We start from the raw sequence: 17,207 nt of genomic DNA on the forward strand, positions 1-17,207 counted from the left end.
ACAGAATGGCCGAGCGAGCGAGCGTTCGCGGGTGGGCCAGCTCCCCGGCGCAGTAACTTTGCATAGCTCCTCGGTTCGGTTCCGCGGCTCCGGCTCCGGACACATCCTGCGGCGCCTGGCCAGCGTACGTATGGCGACCGCATTCGCATGGAAATTAATTAAGGAGTGTTCAGGCGCGCCACTCCCCCCGTTTCCCCTTCCTACAAACCTCCTCCATAGCTACACCCTCGCATAGCAGCTTTTACAGGACAGCGGCGCGTATCCTGTGGCTTGTTTGCCGCTGCTGCCCTTTTCGCTGTCAAGCTGGGCACAAAAAAAACATTTTTAGAGGTGCGGTTCAACAAAGTCAGTGCAGAAATATGGAAAAACCAAGCAAACTGTGGCGGTCTACCGAACAAGAATTACCACATAATCAGATTGAACATTGAATTAAAGCAATCTCAGCAATTCTTTGCTTTTTAAATGTTATGAAATAATTCCACTGCATCAAGCATCCCAAACACCATGTCTTACATTTGGCTTCCCCATCTAGTTTCCCCAGTTATTAAGTGAAAATCTTTCCGGGCATCAGTAAAACCTCGGCTTAACTTCGCTTCCGGCCAATTAAATGGATTTAAACCAGGAAGATGGCTGAGTCTTAGCCAGTATGTCTGACACTTTAATCGCTTAATAGCCAAACCTTCCGCCTCTCAGTAACAAGTCCTCGCACGAATCCAACATACCCTTGTCCCGGGTACAAAAAGAGCTCGAAAAGCTACAGAAAAGCAGAAAAAAAAGGAACAACTAAATTTCTATCGAGGAGAAAACTGTGGCACAGTTCTGTGAGCACGACAGTCGATGCGTGCGGCTTTTAGTTTCGGGTGTAAAGTTTATTAATTAATTTAATGCTCGACGGCACTTTTCAATTTCTCGTGTCTGCGCTATGAATTTATGAAAGTGACTGTCGGGCTTGGGGTCCAGGTCCAGGACACACAGCTTGGTTAGAAAGTGATGACCCAGCAGGGAGACGCACCAAGGCTGCAGTGGCGCCGGGCTGCAAGAGATTGGGAATTCGATTAGCACCATTGGAGGCGAGTGGCGGCATTGTGCGGGATAATACTTACCTCTGGCCAGTTGGCCAATCGCTTTCACATTCGATTTCGATTTCCTGAAACGTCAACATAATCGAGCAGTCCAGTGCCGTGGCTCCCAGCATGTAAGCCTGCTGCTCATCGGGCTCGAATTCCGCCTTCTTACCCTCCTCCCCCGTCTCCTCCATGGAGGCAAGGAGTCCCCGGAGCGAGTTGTAAGTGGGCTGGGAGCGAGTGGCGTAGCCGCAGTGCCACATGAAGTCGAAGTGGCGCTGCAATTGCCAAGAAATGTTACTCGAAACTGCACAAAGCCACTTGGCCGCCATCCATTGGCCATTTAGCCGCCTCCTCCAATAAACTTTCAACTCCCCTGACCACCTGAGCACTGGGAAAAATAAAAAGCAAAGAAGAAACCCAGCAATGCGGTCTGAACTTTCAGATACTCTAGCAAGCAGATTGGCATAACAGATGGTAATAAATATTTAAAGATCCTTTAAGGGTGGTTGTATACAAACAAGTATAAGCTATTTTTAAAGACAGGAAAGCTAATGAAAAGCGTTTTTAAATCCAGTAAATCTTCAACAAAAGCATAATCAGCTTAGGTAACTTATCTTAATGCCTAGATTTTTGCGGTACAAAGTTCCCCATAAAATTACAGTACAACTAGCAAGGATAAAAAACCCTGGAACTATCTGCAATTGCCAAGGTTCTTTTGGCCGGGAAAAGTAAACAAATCCAGACGGACTGAGGAGTGGGCAGTAGTTTGATTGGTTGGCTTACCTTTACCAGCAATTGCAAATTCAAAATTTTTTGCAGCACACAGTTTTTTGGTAAGCGAAATATTTCCGCTTTGTTGATTTGTGCTCGAGTTTGATTCGCAAGCTCATTCCGATTCTGTTGCTGATTCTCATTTCGACTCGTGCTGGGAGTTTCCAGTGTTTCCGTTTCCGTTTTTGTATCCTTTCGAATTGCCATTGCCAACACATTGTCGGTCAGTTGGTTTCTTGATGTTGCTCCTGCATCCTCGGTTTCTGTTGTTCCTGTTGTTGTTGCTGTTGCCGTTGTCGTTGTTGTTGGTGGTGTTTCCATTCTGGCCAGTTTTGTGTACCTTTGGGTCGTGGCTGTTGCAGCAGCTGCTCTTGTCCTCGTCGAGGATTGACCAGCAGTGACAACAGGGGCCGAGGACCCGCCTCCAAATGGCGGGACAACATTAGCGGCGCCAATTCCAGCAGCTCCCGCTTTTGTCTCCGTCGCCGCAATTGAAACGCGACTCTGATTCAGCGGCGGCTGATCCTGTTCCTGCTCCTGCTTCTGGTTTTGATTGGAGCTCTCACCTCGGTCGGAATCCGGGTCCTGCACAGATAAAAACAGGATGTTTGTACCATTGTAAAAAGCATACATGGCTTTAAGAATTCAAAACACACGAATATATTTTCTTTAATAATAAAAGTGCTTTAAGCACTTTATACGAGAGATTTTGTTCAATTGGCAGATTTACTATTCAAGGGGTTATTCCATTATGTCAACTTGTATACTAAACCTCATTTAAGTTCTAACTTTAGGACACTATACATTTACTTTTTCAGTGCAACTTACCTCGTATTCCCTGAGCAGGCAGGCCACCAGCAAATGTTTTATAAGCACCATAATTTCACTGGAGAATTTCAGAGATTTTACGGCCATGGCGATGGCGATGGCGTTGGCATTGGTTGAATTTCGTTTGTTAGCGTTTTCAATGCGCATTCGCATTTGGTGTGGTGGCGTTGTCAACGTTGGCCCAAAAGGTGTTGAGGCGACACAGCCACGGAAAACCATGGCCAATTGGCGGGGGAGAGGTGGAGAGGTTGAGAAAAAGTTGAGAGCCAGGTTGAATTGGGACAGAGGGGATGCAGCCAGGAAAATGGCCATGTTGGCATTTGGCACTCGAGAATTTGTATTTGTCTGTTGCTTGTTGCATTATTTATTGAATATTTGCGTGCTGGCCGAATTGTTTGAGAGATTTCTTGCTCTAGCTATGGAAATTTTTGTCAGGCAAGGAGCGACTCGAAGAGAAAGTAATTATACTAGCAGCTCGGACAATTTGAAATGCCATAAAATATAGTTTCAAATAAATAAAATGATTTCAAAGCAATCAAACCAAAACTCTTCACTCGCCAAATATTCAATTCCCCTTTGTCCATTTAGATCGATACTGACTTAAGTTTATGTCTTATTTTGTATACAGCCAAATCGTATTTATTTAAAAGCCGGCCCGACTTACCCGGGAAAGACACGCGAGTGCAATTCATCGAAGGAAATCGAATTCGCGTGATCGCCATAAATTAAATTGCCGTTCTGAAATACACGTAAATTATTTTGCGGGCAAGCGAGAAGTGCATCCAAGGCATCGAGCATACGACTGGGTGCACTAAAAGCATAAGAGAGAAAAAACAATGAAAATACATCAGAGGACATGTTCCTTGTACAGTGTAGTTCATTCTTATAATATCTATAATAATGGATCGATTGCCACATTTCAATTTAAAAGAATTATAACGCTTTGTAAAATATGTTCCGACAATGAACTATTGATTGAAGTTAAACTTGAATGGTATTAAAACTAGATGAGGAGATATAGGAAAGATTGATTAATACTTTTCTATATATTCTATATTCATACTATTCTATATCATTGAATTAAGAATTTATTTTGCAAAGACCAAGCAATTTCGTCACTTGCTGTACTTATGAATATTACTATTAAAACTGATGTATATGCATATGGGCCGTTCGAAAGATGCTGGCCCCGAAACAAAAGCAAAAGAATTGCCAACAATTTTCAAGGGGGGCGGGAAAGGATCCGGCGCCATAAAAAGTGGGGTCAGCGCGAAGGGGGGAAGAGGGAGAGAGGGAGGAGGGGGCAGAAGGCAGGCGGTAAACCGGAATGAAAGCGCAAGCAAATTGAATTTTGTGCACGGATGCACGCATGACTTGAAACAGCGGGCCGCAAATAAACGAATAAGTGGGGCGGGACTGGGTTCTGGGTTCTGGGACTGCAATTGAAGTGGACCAAGAGCGGTCCGGACCATTCCGGGTCCGGGTTCAGCCGTACAATAAAGCAAAAGAAAGCACACAGTTCGGGGCGGAAAAAAGAGCCGACACTAAAGCAGCAGAAGGAGTGGCAAACAGTAACCGAAAGTGTTGGAATTATGAAGCACGACAGGACACGCAAATGGAGCAGATTGAAATTTATGACTGGATGTTCGTGCCAGAGGAGCGGCCTCCTGCTCCCCGTTCTCCTCTGTTCATTGTCCGGACTTCGTACGGTACGGATTCGATGACATACCCGGAGAATAGATCCAGCGGACAGTAGTGGCCCAAACGTTTGATTTTCCCATTGTGCAGCTGTCGAGAGGAGTGAATGAAAAACTAAAATGACCTTCGTTATCGCTCCTCACCTTCAGCAGTTGCATGCTGCAAAAGCGACACCGGCACTTGTCCCGATCCCTCTGCTCCTCCTCCTCTGTCTCGCCTTCGTCCTTTTGATCCTGGGGCTGCTCCTTTGGCTTTGTCCCTGCTCCGGTTGGCATTAAATCAAATAAATCGTTGACATCACTTGCCAACTGGAGCCAGCCTTGTTTGGGTTTTATTTCGATGGCATATGTATCGCCCAGACGACGGACACCAGCCGTGTCCTTCGTCCCTGCTCCTCTTCCTGCTTCTGCTCCAGCGGCTCCATCTCCTGTTGTGCCCTTTGCCTGCAAAATTATATCGTTTCGCTTATTTGCTCGTGCTCTTCCCCGGCGCCCCGGGTAAATGGAGTAAAAGGAAGGAGCCGGCATGTCCTGCCATGAAATATTATGCCTGCCGTGTACCGCGAACTTTTGCCCCGGCGTTGATGCCATTTTGACTTGAAAATGCAGCGACGAGCACGGTGCACCAGCAAAAAACAACAACAAAAAAAAAAAAAAATAACCAGAAACCGTCATGAATAAAGCTACCATGGTTTCGCACGGGTTGGGGTCCTTGGACAGGTTATCGCTGCTCCTGCTCCGGCTCCTGTTCCTGCTGCAGCTCCAGCTCCTGTTGCTGTTGCTGTTTCTGGTGTTGCTGCTGTGACATAAAACAAAAGTTGTTGCGCTGATTGTATGATGAGTTATGGAGCCAACGGTCGGTCACGGCATGGGCGGAGTTCCCCATTCTCCATTCGCGCTTCCCAACTTGAAATTGAAAATTAACATTTAAAGCCGCAATTAAATGTTTTTTTTCTGGGCTCACCTTTTTGCCTATTTTTTCACCCGCAATTCGACGGCACACAATATGGCGTTAGTTATGACCACGCTGTGTATATACATATGTACCACTTTGTATGGCCTTTTTTCTGCCCCTGCTCCTCTGGTTGTTTGTTTCCTTTGCTGGCAATTTTATTTCGGTCAATGCTTTGGCACCAAAGCCATAAATTCAATATGTACCCACCGAGCACGGCGAACAAATAGCCAAAAAATGGCGAAAAAAACAAAAACTGCGGTCGCAAATGATCGAAGTGGTGAGTACCCTTAGATCCTTCAGGGGAATCCCCGCGCTCACATATGGTTCCAGTTAGCTAAGCTACCCGTTGGCCGTCCGACTTTCGGGACACACAGGGCATATAATAAAAGTTGCAGCTATGGCGGCACTTTCAAAGCAATTTCGGCATCTTTTATAACCGCACAAGCCCAAACCAAACGAAACGAAACGAATCGAAATGGCCAGTGGACATCGGAAGGAAGGGGGAGCGGGGCAAGGTTGCAAGTAACACGGACAAAGTGTTTACACTGTTGCCCACTTTAATTCAAAACAAAGAACCGTTGATTTATGGGCCTTGGCCAGGGTTTAGCTTCGAATTTGGATGGCCAGCTGGTGGGTTGCGGTGGCGGTGGCTGGCGGGATTCGTGGGTTTGTTAGCCTCGGATGCCTCGACACAAAGGCACAAGCTAAACCGCAGCAGGAGCAGAAATGGCGGCAGCTAACGTGTCCAGCACATATGGCCAAAAATGCCAATATTGTCCTTGTACAAAATACACAATTTATTTGGACAGCAGCAGCACGACGGCTCCGGCCAAAATAGCAGCCTCAGCGCTCAGTTTCCAGGAGCAGGAGCAATGGCAGGAGCAGGAGCAGCTGACGACGACCAACTCACCTGTAAATTGGCAAGTAAAACATCGAACGTGGCAGGCAATTGGGTCACATCTGGCAGCAGCAGGCCGAATGGCCCCACAAATTCCTTATCCAGACGCGAAACTGCAACGGGTGGAAAACAGACGGAATGAAAAGCGGGAAAAGCAGTGGGCTGTGCGGGGGTGGATAAGGGAGTGGGGGGAATACATCCGAATGAATGTAAAGTGCAAGCGCCAGCATCCGGCGATTATTGATATATAGACGCCGCTGGGCGCTGGTTTAGACTGCGAAGGTGAATGATAAATCGCTGGCCAGTTCTGCACCGAGAGCCGCCTGTTGCTGGCTGCCGGGCATAAACCCGATTTTGATATATGGCCACGACTATGGCGCCCGCCACTAATCAGTCCCATGTGGACGGGCAACTGAAACAGAAACTGGAGCAGAGGATCTTTCCTATCGTAAACGTCAGTGAAAGGACTGCTGGCCGAGCCGGGATGGAGCACTAAAACGCTCGTTTATGATTGATTGCAGTTGCTCCGAAAAGGCTTTGGATAGCGGCCAGGACGAAGGAGGCGGCTGCAGTGCAACGGCGAAGCCAAAGGGCAATGGGCGGCACTGCAGCAAAAGCTAATCAAATACAAAATGTGCTACCACAAAATGTCAGCTTGGAGTTGCGCTTGAATGGTGGGCGAAAGCCAATAATCGGTGAATAGATTTCCAGTTCACCATAGCTACACAACAATAATAAAAATTGTGGATCAAATATGCATTGGTTGAACTCAACCTTTTTAAGGTTTACAGAGCTTAGAGCTTAGTAAAACCTGAATAAATAAAATCTTGCTTTTAGGGTTCTCTCTTCAGGTAACAAATACTTCATCTTACGTTGTTACGGCCAAATTAAAATAGTTATTTTCGTGCAGTGCACTTACCCGGTCTTTGAGCGCGTATGTGCTCGTTTATCCAGAATCTATCGTCTTCCTTTGGTATGGCAACAATATCCGCTCCGCAGACAAACTCATTTCCTAATAGACGGCGCATTATCCCGATATAAGCCATAAAATCCGGCATTGTCAAGTCGCCAGCTGTAGATGGAGATGGAGATGGAAAAGGAGAAGAATAAGCAGCAGCACGAGGCAACACAAGAGAAATGTGGATAAATGAAATAAACACATTTGATGCAATGGCCAAAAGATGCACAGAGATATAGAGAGATTCCCAAAGGCAGATGGTAGTGGAAAGGGCAAAGGGAAAGGGAAGTGGGCGATGGGTAGTGGCGGGTCAAAATCCAACCAAGCGGGCAATAACCAAAGCACAATACTCAAATTGCCTGGGAGCTGGGGGAGATGGAGCAGCAGCTTGTCTGGGTGTTTGAAGTTGCACGCAACCATTTCCTGTCCAATAAAAAAGGAAAACGTACGCCAGACCAGCTAACAATAACAGGCTGGCCCTTACACTTGCAAAATTGATGGTTTACTTGGAAAATATCTTTATATTTATGATTCTTGATGAAGCTAGAATACTGTGTTTAACTTACAATTTGTAATTGAAAGGAATAAATAAACACTACTCATAAAGTATTATAAACTATCGTACATTCAGTTCATTAAATAGTACTATCTAACTAAGAAGTATTATTGTTTTGCATTCATTGAGTATTAAGTAAAATTAATGCACTATTTTTCAGCGTGTTCATACGAACCTTTTGCAGCCCCGGCTCGAGCGGATGAGTCGCGTTGCCCTTCCGGCTGGGCATCATCCTCCTGCTCCTTCCGCTCCGCCTGCCGCAGTCTGCTGGATATCATTTTTGGCAAACGTAAAACTTTTTTAAATTGCGGCAAGGCGAGCACCAAATTTGCATTACCCTCCGCCCGATAGATCAACTCAATTTGGCGCAGTTCCATCGCCGCGGGCAGATCCAGCAGGGCGTGCAGATTCTTGGCCGGCCGATGTGGCTGTATCTGGGGCTTTAGCTTTAGTTTTTGCCCGTCGCCCGAAGGCTGCGAAGGCGGGGAGTGGTGTCCTCGTACAGCTGTCATGGCTTATGCGCGGGTGTTTTTGGTCCGTTGCCGTTGTCAAAATGCAACTGGCAACTGGCGCCCTCAGAATCCGAAACTGAAACTCTGCCCTGACCTCTCTGACCCCTTCTTGTCGGTCTGCGGCGCGCCAGTGTTGATGATTGCCGATTGTGGCTTGTTGTGGTTGAGTTCTGCGGCTTTCCTATTGTTATTGTTTCTGCTGCCGTTGTGGCTGCCAGTCCTCCTGCTCCCTGCTCGCTGCTATTTGTCCTGGCGCGGCCACATTTATGTACATTTATTGACCGGCGATAAGATGCAGCAGCCAGGAAGTCGTCGCCGGCTCAAAAGTCAGGTCACTAGGTCCTAAAAGAATGGCAGAGACAATTTAATTTGATTTCGAGAAAAATTCATAAAGTTATTGGAGTGTGTTAAAAGATACAAGTGTTTAAGATATCTGCACATAGTTTTATAACCTTTTTATTAAACTGTCGGCTCTGTAGAACGGAATGGTTTCAAAGAGTTTACTCAAAAACTTAAAGGATCGGATGGGATACTCGATTCTCCTTTTGAAAGCGAGATCCTTTCTGGTTTAATGCTTCTCTTTTGCTTTCTAGAAACATATTTCATTTCTTTATCTGTTTCTCAACTCGTCTTAGGCTTACCTTATTTTTAAAGACCTTAAAACCAGCACAGTTTATCTATCAAAACGACGATGTTTGAATTGATGCTTAAAAATATTATTGTTTTTTTCAAACAGCTGATCAGCTGAGATCATTTCCAGTGTGTGCACATCGCCTAAGTAAAAACCATAACCATCTTAAATCTGGTATTTTTCCGGTGTGACCGCTTTTTTAATGCGCGCCCAATTTAAAAAGACTGATAACAAAAGTATTTTGCTTTTCCGTTTTAAATCATTTTTATTGGCCTAAACAATTATTTGTGTTGCGTTTTTAGTTTTTGCGAATGTACTGAGAGTGATCCGTTTGAACCAGAGTGTGGCCGCCAGCATTAATGACTTGGGTACCTGTTTAATAAAATAAAACATTTCTGATAAGTAAAACCGAAGTATTAGGCTTGTTGTTTATTTACTCACCAGCCTCTGCCGTCGCCAAAGCCGCAATCAGAGCGAAGAAAAAGCCGCAGATCTTCAGGCAGTTCATGTTTACAGAGTGAATTCAAGTTCTACTTTGAATAGCAATCTGTGGGGATTACGCTTTTATAGCCTGAATCGATGTGGTGAGCGCCAGTTGGGGTATTGGAAATCAGGAATTTCCATTGCGAATCAAAATCCCCCAGGGTCACGATTGGGAATCGAGCGGGTTCTCGGCTGATAATGCGCGTGCAGCTGATACGAGAGTAAGCTATACTATATTTTTACAAATGTAAAAACGCTTCCCGCCGGGAATAAACAATTTAATATTTGTTTTTTGTTGTACATCCTATATGCTAAGTCGCTACAATGATAACTTTTATATTTTTTAGCAAGTCACAATAACAAATCCGATTGTGAATTTATATAGATTAAGGCCTAAGCCAACAACTAATTTTATTTAATTTTAATTGAAAATTGTTCGTTTCTATATTTTATGTCAAAATAATGTGTTCTAACAAATCTTTATATTAAGAATGAATTTGGAAAGTAAATTGATTAAAAAATTATTGCAACATTTACCTTCTAGTTCCCTTTTTAATTGTTAAAACTTTACACAATTTACCATTTTTAAAAAATAAGTCAATCCAATAATTTTAAAAAAATGTTGTGTTTTATACAAATATTTCAATATGACAGTTTGATCATAAGCCTACAAAATCTTTTAAATTATACATAGTTATTTTCTTATCATTTCATATTTATATTTAAATATGCGGTAGTCATTTAAATACCTTTAATTGAATTTTTTTTATTATTTTGCAAAATATATTTCTTGGTTGTGTTCGGTTATTTAAGCAAAAAGCTCAACTACACCAATTAAGCTTGTAGGAACTTGGATTTTAATAAGCCCTTGGCACTTTTATACTCATATTAGTAGTAAATACAAAATTTAACTTTTTTTCGATGGAAAAAATTTACGGTATTTTTTTCCAGAGAAACTCCACTTAAAGAGTTTTGTCAACACAGCAAACTGGATTGCATATTGCGATGTTTGCACCCAGTTCCAGTTATTCTAATAGTCGTTCGTCTACGTGTGCACATGCTCGAATGTCAATAACCAGCATTAATTGAATTGCGTAGAAAACCCAGACAGGTTCTCGCTTCACATGAATCGCTTTGCATCAACAACAAACGAATCTCAGATTGACGAGGGAAAAGATTAAGCCGATCTTTTAACCCGTGCAATCCCCCAGGTTGGGCTTGGAATTGCCCAGTTCGCTGAGGGAACGTTCTGCTATAAAAGAGCTCCCAAACTGCAGTGGGGCATCAGTGTCTCAATCGAATCCCAAAGACAACAATCAACCACCAAAAATCAAGATGAAGTTCTTCCAAGCCGCCGCCCTTCTCCTGGCCATGTTCGCTGCCCTCGCCAACGCCGAGCCCGTTCCTGAACGTAAGTTTACCCATATTATAATTAAACTAGTGCATTATTAATGTATTATAATTAATAATATTACAGCTGGAACTGTGCTCATCCAGACCGGCGACACCCAGTACATTCGCACTGGTTAGAAACCAAGCAGAACTTAAACTCTATGTGCCAACCACTTGGATTTTTAAATAAAAAAAATTAAATGTACCAATTTTGTGTTTATTATTTAGCTCCCCAAGAGTTTTTAAAAAAAAATAAACATTCATATTTAATAATTATCAATTCGACTTCGAACTGGCATTAGGTCAAAATAATTTGTTTAAGCCCAACAACAATAGGTTTGAAGATTTGTCGACATAAAGATAACAATGAACGAAAGAAATAATTTAAATTAATTGTCCGAACAAAGATCATATTCTCAGATCTTGAATAATATATATAAATATTATAAGCTATAGCTTATATTGCTGATATAGGAAACCGTTGTCTGATTCCGCTCTGATTTATAGATTGATTACCTGCAATGGAAAATACTGATTTAAAATAATAAATAATATGAATATAAAGATTCTCCCTGCATTGCAAGCTAGTGTACAAAATTATAATATTCTCTGCCGGGGTAAAAAACAAGTATTTTTTGAGTGTTTAAGTCGTCCGACAGGTGCGAATTAATGGTAATTAAAGCACAATAAACAATTAGTAAATAAACAAAACATTCCTTAACGGTTCTATCCGAACAAATTAAACAAATGCGACAATCGTAGCTCATTCATTTTGAGCTCAGACTAAGCGGCAACAAACGACTTTTTGAGTAAACACTATAAAAAAGCTTGTAATTCATTTAAATAAATAGCGAGTCTTCCGATCTGTTGGCTTGCTTTCTGTTCTGTTTACTACCTCTACCCGATTGATAGTAAGACTATACTTGTCGCAATTCAGCCGTCATCGCCTCAGTCGCCCAGACATGGGCATCTAGTATACGAACAACTTGTTATTCGCATCTAAATGGAAATTGTTTGAAGCTTGTTTTAATTGTTTGACTTGCAAACTGCTAACGGCTAAGCGGCAAAGATGGCTTGGACCCTGTTGGATGGTTCCATTTGGCATTTGGTCTGGAATTGTGGCCACTCGCAAACAACAGCCACCGGGAGCTTCCATATTTATATATGTAAACGAAACCGGGCCCAACTTGCAACAAATTCCCAGGCGAAAACTATTTGGTTGTCCTGTGCGCCAGGCTCAGCCTCAGTTTCAGTTTCAACAACTGAAACCGCCTCCTTTGCCGGGCCATTGTTTCTCCTTGTGCCACGCCCACCGACTCTATATGGTTCGTTACATCAACAATTATTTTAAACTTTTGCCGCAAATATTTCCTTGGCCGGTTTTACGCCTGAAATAAATCGCAATAGGAGTTTCCAGTTGAGAATGACTGCCGGCGACAAGGTGGCGCAAAGGGCGATGGAAATAGTATATACTTTCTTAGCCGCCTGGACCTGAAACCCTGGCTAATCCTTTTGATATTCGTGCGAAGGAATTCCGTAGCCAGGAACAATTTCCGCCGCGTTTGAAGTAGCCAACTATGCAGGCTCCCCTCTTCCCCCATCGAATCCATCCTCTTGCGGTGGTTGTGGGTGCTGAGCCAGTCAATAAGCGAATGCCAGGCTCCCCAGCAGCTCAGCTCCCCTGCTGTAAGCCGGAATTCACCGATTTACTCCTCTGGCATGAAAGGTCAGTTCAGGTTGGTAAGCGCTTTCCTAGGAACTTTTTAGCCAATCAGTATTCGATTGCCTTTTTTGGCCAGCGGGCGTTTATTGAAAATTAATTTCGACAATTTTCGCAACTGTTTTAGCATTTGCCGCTGCAAGGCAATCTCGTTCCCCCATTTTTTCCTCAGCCGGAACGAAATGAACAAATTCCCCAGGCTGGCTGGGTTGGTTGTTCGTGCTCGGCCAGCATTCTCCCTTTTGCCCTTTGACTATTTGCCTGGCTGCACCTGCAGACAGTCGGTCAAATAGGCAAATAGTCGAGCCGGGATCCGGAGTCAAAGGCTGATGGACTGCTCATGGGGTGCAAATCACGAATGGCACTGCACAACTGCTCCTCGAGGAACGAGGACGCTCCGGCTCACCGGATTTCCATGCACGTCGCCTTTAAAGTTTTTACTTTGAAAGGCAGAGATTTTCAATTCAGGCGGTTTATTTGAGGCACGTCGGCAAGCTTCTTTTTTATCGGAACCATTTTTTTCATAATACTGCAGGTGCAATATTGAAAAGTTCATATTTAAAAAAGCAATTTCTGTAAAATAACTTATGAACATATTAAACGACCATCTGTTTTAAAATTATAAAGTAAAACAACTATGTTGGAATAATTTGTCATGTTTTAATAAAAGAAATACGATATTGGTAACTTGAATATTGTTCGCATTCAAAATCTACCAATAGTTACTAGTTTACAAGTGCGTCTCAATAACAAAACTGAACAACGCGATTGCCCTGCGGCTGTTTATTCCGCGAATTGGTGAAGATTCGACTGCCATCCTTTCCGCAGAGGAATTTGAAAGGGGCCAACTGATCCGCTTTGATGTGCGATACCTGGGGATCTATTATCCAAGTGGTGGGCAGTATTACATCGCCATTGTCGTAGGTGCCAGGATAAGTGTAGTAGCTCCCGCTGAATGGGCGAAGAAGTGAGCTCAATCGGTAAGGAGGCAGCTCAATCGAAGATCCTGTTTGTTGGATACATTTCAGATGATCGGTGACCAGCTTGATTCGTTCATTTTTGACTTCAGACAGCTTGAACAAGTAGGAAATGGTGAGGTACTCCCAGGGTCCCTTTTGCTTGGGACATCGGTGCAGGGCCTGCATCTCCAGACTGGCCAAGCCACCTCCAATCGAGTGCTCGGATTCCAGGACACCCCACTTAAAAATCGCCTCCACAAACTGGTACTTTCCGAGCAAGTCTCCTCCACTCAGGACGGGCAAAAAGTTGGGAGAACCAAATATACGCAGTATCACCGTGGTGCCATTATTTTCAAGGAGAACCGCCATCGGGATATCCTTGTAGTGCTTCCACTTCAAGGGAAAGTCCAATTCTCGCTTGATAACTTTATTCTGATCAATGTTAATGGGCGATGGCTGGTTGTCCAGCATCGATTTTAGCTTCCTTTCTACACCCGCATTGATCAAATTCCGAAAAATAGTACTCCCCGACTGGACGTTCAGGATTAAAGCCAATGCCATCGTGCAGCTAATCAGCATCATCATAATCCTCGAGTCCTCGGCCAGATTCATCATCACGCTGAACCAGTCCATAAACTTCAGCCAGATGTTCTCCATCATCGGATAATGCATTCTAAATAGTAGTTAGGTGATTGAAAATAATAATTGGAAAATGGAATTTACAATTGCAAGAAAAGGCTGTTAAGACAATATTCACATGTAATAGTTAAAATTAATCCCTTAGATTTAGAGTCAACAAAGTGCGATGTCCAAAGAAAACCTTTTATGTTATGAATATTGTAGTGGCAGTGTTTGAAGCAAATGTACATAAGTACAGAAAGATTGTTTAAGTGATGTTGGTTAAGAAAATAAGTACGACGTACTCCACTTTGCACATATTTATGGGAAGTGTACACTGTACAAACAAAAAATGTATATGTTTGAAATTATAAATGAAAAAATTCTTAAACGTTATCGCTTTGTACAGAAAAAAAGAACAGGTTTTATGCAAAATCACTATTTAATTAATATTTTTGCGGGTTTAATGTCATTGCAAAAGCTAAACCAGCATAATACATATTTTAGTCAAATGCAGACAAGCAATATATGACATCTTATCCTAAAATATGTTTTTGTTTTAATGAAATGAAGTTGTAACTTTGTTGTGAGCTTCCCTTCCGATTACTAATCGAGGAAAGGCCATATATACATCTTAAGCACCCAGGGTTAACCATTGGATATCTGCTGCCAGTGGTTCTTATCCAGGGCTCAGTTTACCCTTTCAATTAGCCGGCCCATTGCTCGAACCAGTAATCAACTAATTACCCAACAAGCTGGAATCTCGGCAGTACCCGTCACTTTGAGAAATGAATATTGGGCATAAGCATAATCTAATCAGAGATCGGGATGCAAGGCGAGTCAGGTGCAGTGCAAGGATATTGGCTCAGGGTCCTGCGAGGATTGCAAATAATGGCCAGCCACTCAAAGTGGGTCGAATTATTAATTTTCGGCTGGCCCTCGAATGGGGAGGATAGGTCAGCAGAGGCAGCAGCAGCAGCAGCATTTACGACCGTGTGCGTCCATGGGCTCCGCCCTGAAGTTTTGTTGTCCCGAAGTGAGCCATTTAGGGCACATGAAATTGTGACCCCCACAGGCCATGGATGTGGGATCCCTTTGTTTGGGCCACGTTGGATGCACTGGAAGCGCTGAGCCATAAAGCAGATAGGCCCAGGACAAGGACAAGGGGACAACAACGATGTCGGTTTATGGGTCTTTGTGCCAGGACACACACGCACACACACACACACACGTACACCATACAGTCCGAGCAACTCGAACGAATACCTAGCAAACACAGGACGACTCCTCCTGGCCAAAATGGAATGGAGTGGCGGAGAGAGTGGTGAAAGGTGGGGCTGGGTTCGTCCTGCATCCTGACTGCTAAAGTTCCCGGCGCGTGCTTCATAAAATAGTCATAATGCATGTTTTTATGAAATATGAAGTGGCCAAAAAGTTGCCGGCCAAGCAGAAACCTACCGAAAAATAACCTCCGCACCTCTGGCGACTGTTGGCCTATTTGGTGCATAAGCCAAAACCAAAATGTAAATATTTTCCCATGTAATTATTTGTATACAGGACTCGAATGAATACATCCCGCTCTGAGTTCTATATGTGCCTGGGAGTGTGTGTGTGTGGGTGTGAGTTTATGCAGAGTCTTAAATGTATTAGTGAGGCCATTAAAACTTGCCAAGTCGCTTGGGAAAGCAAACCGAAGAAGTGAAATTGCATTGGGATTTTGGTCTTGGCTTCGGCTTCCATAAAATAATCATCTATAGCCAACAGTATCGTTCCCCGAAAGGATTTAAGAGTTTCGACTGTTTAAAATGGCTAACAGGTTGGGTTGGGATATATAAAGTGCAAATGACGGATTTCATTTCGCTGCCTGAACTTTTAAAAGGAAATTGGATAATCTCACACATTTAAAAGTATTCATGGGTTGATAGAGTATTAACGCTGAACAAATGAATAAAGCTACCTGAAGTACTTTCATTCTTAAAAAAATTAATAAGCTCTCTTACTACATAATGAAACGATTTTAAATTTAAGCCAGCACTCTTTTTATCCCAGAAAATTATTGTATATTTACACTTGCCCCACGTTCTTTATTACCGCTTTTCTAGTGCCGGTTAAAATGTCGCATTTTGTTTGTTGTGGTTCTAGGTAAAGTTGTTTACAAAGAGGGCAGGATACGGAAAAAGAGTGCTGCTCACCGACCTTTTGCGATTGACAGGCTTATGGGTTTACGCTCAGCTGAAACGGTTTAACGGCAAGCTGAGGCTGTGGCTACTGTCAATATTAACTGCTGCCCAGTAATTAAATTGAGACCATGGCAGCAGGCACACAAAAACGGGCGGAAATTATTGCCCTATGGCGTAGCTTTCGTTTATGGGCCACCCAAAGCTTGTCAATGGCACAATTCGAGGGGAAAAATAAACTGGAGCGGAGGAGTGCTGCTGTTCAGTTCGTCCTGGCGATAACTTTTGACACGGCAATACACAAATATTGCTGCAACGAGGTGAGTTGACATAAGTAGGAACATAATAACGAATTTATTGTGCCACTTATTTGCACTCTCCTGGGTAAATATATTGGGGCAACTTTTATCGCTGCCGTAACGAAACTTTCCCGGTTGAAAGCAGCTCTCGATTCGCGAGTGCCACCAAGTTGCCAACTTACTTTCTTTCCTCTCGCAGCGCTGCTCGAACAGAATTAACAAATCAATGCGATATCGCGGGTTTATTTGGGGCTCCTGCCAGGTGCACAGACTTTTAAGTACTAAGCAAGTACAAAGAAAAATGATCAAAGTTCAAATTTGAAAACATATTCCCGGCTACTGTGTGAAACTAGAATTTGGGAAAAGGTAAACAGTTGGCACAAGTTTATTGAAACTGTAACACCATTTGTGTAATAAAATATTTTTAAATCTACATAACATAATAAAATATATTTCAGATCACAAAAAGTTAGAGTTTTATCGGTTTTTTAAAATTTTATGTTTTTTATAACCTCTTTTCAAACTTCCAACAAATGGGCTTGCTGAAAATTGACCTTAATTCGCTAATTTTAAGTCAATCACTTTTCTAATTTTATTCAGATTTTTAAGTAGCATGCCTTATAGAGTAATTTTGTTTCATTGATCTTTTATAAATAAATAATTAAATCCAACTTAATGAAAACCTG

The 17,207-nt window shown here is 43.0% G+C and overlaps 4 protein-coding genes across 6 annotated transcripts; 1 reads left to right on the top strand and 3 right to left on the bottom strand.

Annotated features, from left to right (window-relative positions):
* Window positions 1-848: 848 nt before the first annotated feature.
* Window positions 849-9,045, bottom strand: LOC108095231 (inositol-pentakisphosphate 2-kinase). Of its 3 annotated transcripts, XM_017196252.1 has the most exons (12): window positions 8,884-9,045; window positions 8,695-8,831; window positions 7,906-8,584; window positions 7,136-7,288; window positions 6,229-6,329; window positions 4,508-4,807; window positions 4,396-4,454; window positions 3,331-3,477; window positions 2,667-2,724; window positions 1,851-2,423; window positions 1,104-1,342; window positions 849-1,033 (listed from the first exon to the last, which is right to left on the bottom strand). In XM_017196252.1, the coding sequence occupies exons 3-12, from the start codon at window positions 8,240-8,242 to the stop codon at window positions 877-879; spliced, it is 2,124 nt and encodes a 707-aa protein (XP_017051741.1). In that variant the 5' UTR covers window positions 8,243-8,584; window positions 8,695-8,831; window positions 8,884-9,045; the 3' UTR covers window positions 849-876. The 3 variants fall into 3 exon arrangements, with proteins under 3 accessions (XP_017051741.1, XP_017051740.1, XP_017051743.1); XM_017196251.1 differs by lacking the exon at window positions 8,695-8,831; XM_017196254.1 differs by lacking the exons at window positions 849-1,033; window positions 1,104-1,342; window positions 8,695-8,831 and adding an exon at window positions 1,417-1,455.
* A 67-nt stretch (window positions 9,046-9,112) lies between these two features.
* Window positions 9,113-9,428, bottom strand: LOC108095232 (daisho2). Its single transcript, XM_017196256.1, has 2 exons — window positions 9,315-9,428; window positions 9,113-9,245 (listed from the first exon to the last, which is right to left on the bottom strand). Exons 1-2 carry the CDS (start codon window positions 9,379-9,381, stop codon window positions 9,172-9,174), a joined length of 141 nt encoding a protein of 46 aa, XP_017051745.1. The 5' UTR covers window positions 9,382-9,428; the 3' UTR covers window positions 9,113-9,171.
* Window positions 9,429-10,629: 1,201 nt separating this feature from the next.
* On the top strand, window positions 10,630-10,953 carry LOC108095233 (daisho1). The gene is made up of 2 exons (XM_017196257.2): window positions 10,630-10,767; window positions 10,834-10,953. The coding sequence occupies exons 1-2, from the start codon at window positions 10,692-10,694 to the stop codon at window positions 10,884-10,886; spliced, it is 129 nt and encodes a 42-aa protein (XP_017051746.1). The 5' UTR covers window positions 10,630-10,691; the 3' UTR covers window positions 10,887-10,953.
* A 2,151-nt stretch (window positions 10,954-13,104) lies between these two features.
* On the bottom strand, window positions 13,105-16,827 carry LOC108095130 (carbonic anhydrase 13). Its single transcript, XM_017196070.2, has 2 exons — window positions 16,704-16,827; window positions 13,105-14,100 (listed from the first exon to the last, which is right to left on the bottom strand). Exon 2 carries the CDS (start codon window positions 14,097-14,099, stop codon window positions 13,212-13,214), a length of 888 nt encoding a protein of 295 aa, XP_017051559.1. The 5' UTR covers window position 14,100; window positions 16,704-16,827; the 3' UTR covers window positions 13,105-13,211.
* Between the last annotated feature and the right edge of the window lie 380 nt (window positions 16,828-17,207).

The sequence above is a fragment of the Drosophila ficusphila genome, unplaced genomic scaffold (assembly GCF_018152265.1).
Source record: "Drosophila ficusphila isolate 14025-0441.05 unplaced genomic scaffold, ASM1815226v1 contig_414, whole genome shotgun sequence".
NCBI lineage: Eukaryota > Metazoa > Arthropoda > Insecta > Diptera > Drosophilidae > Drosophila > Drosophila ficusphila.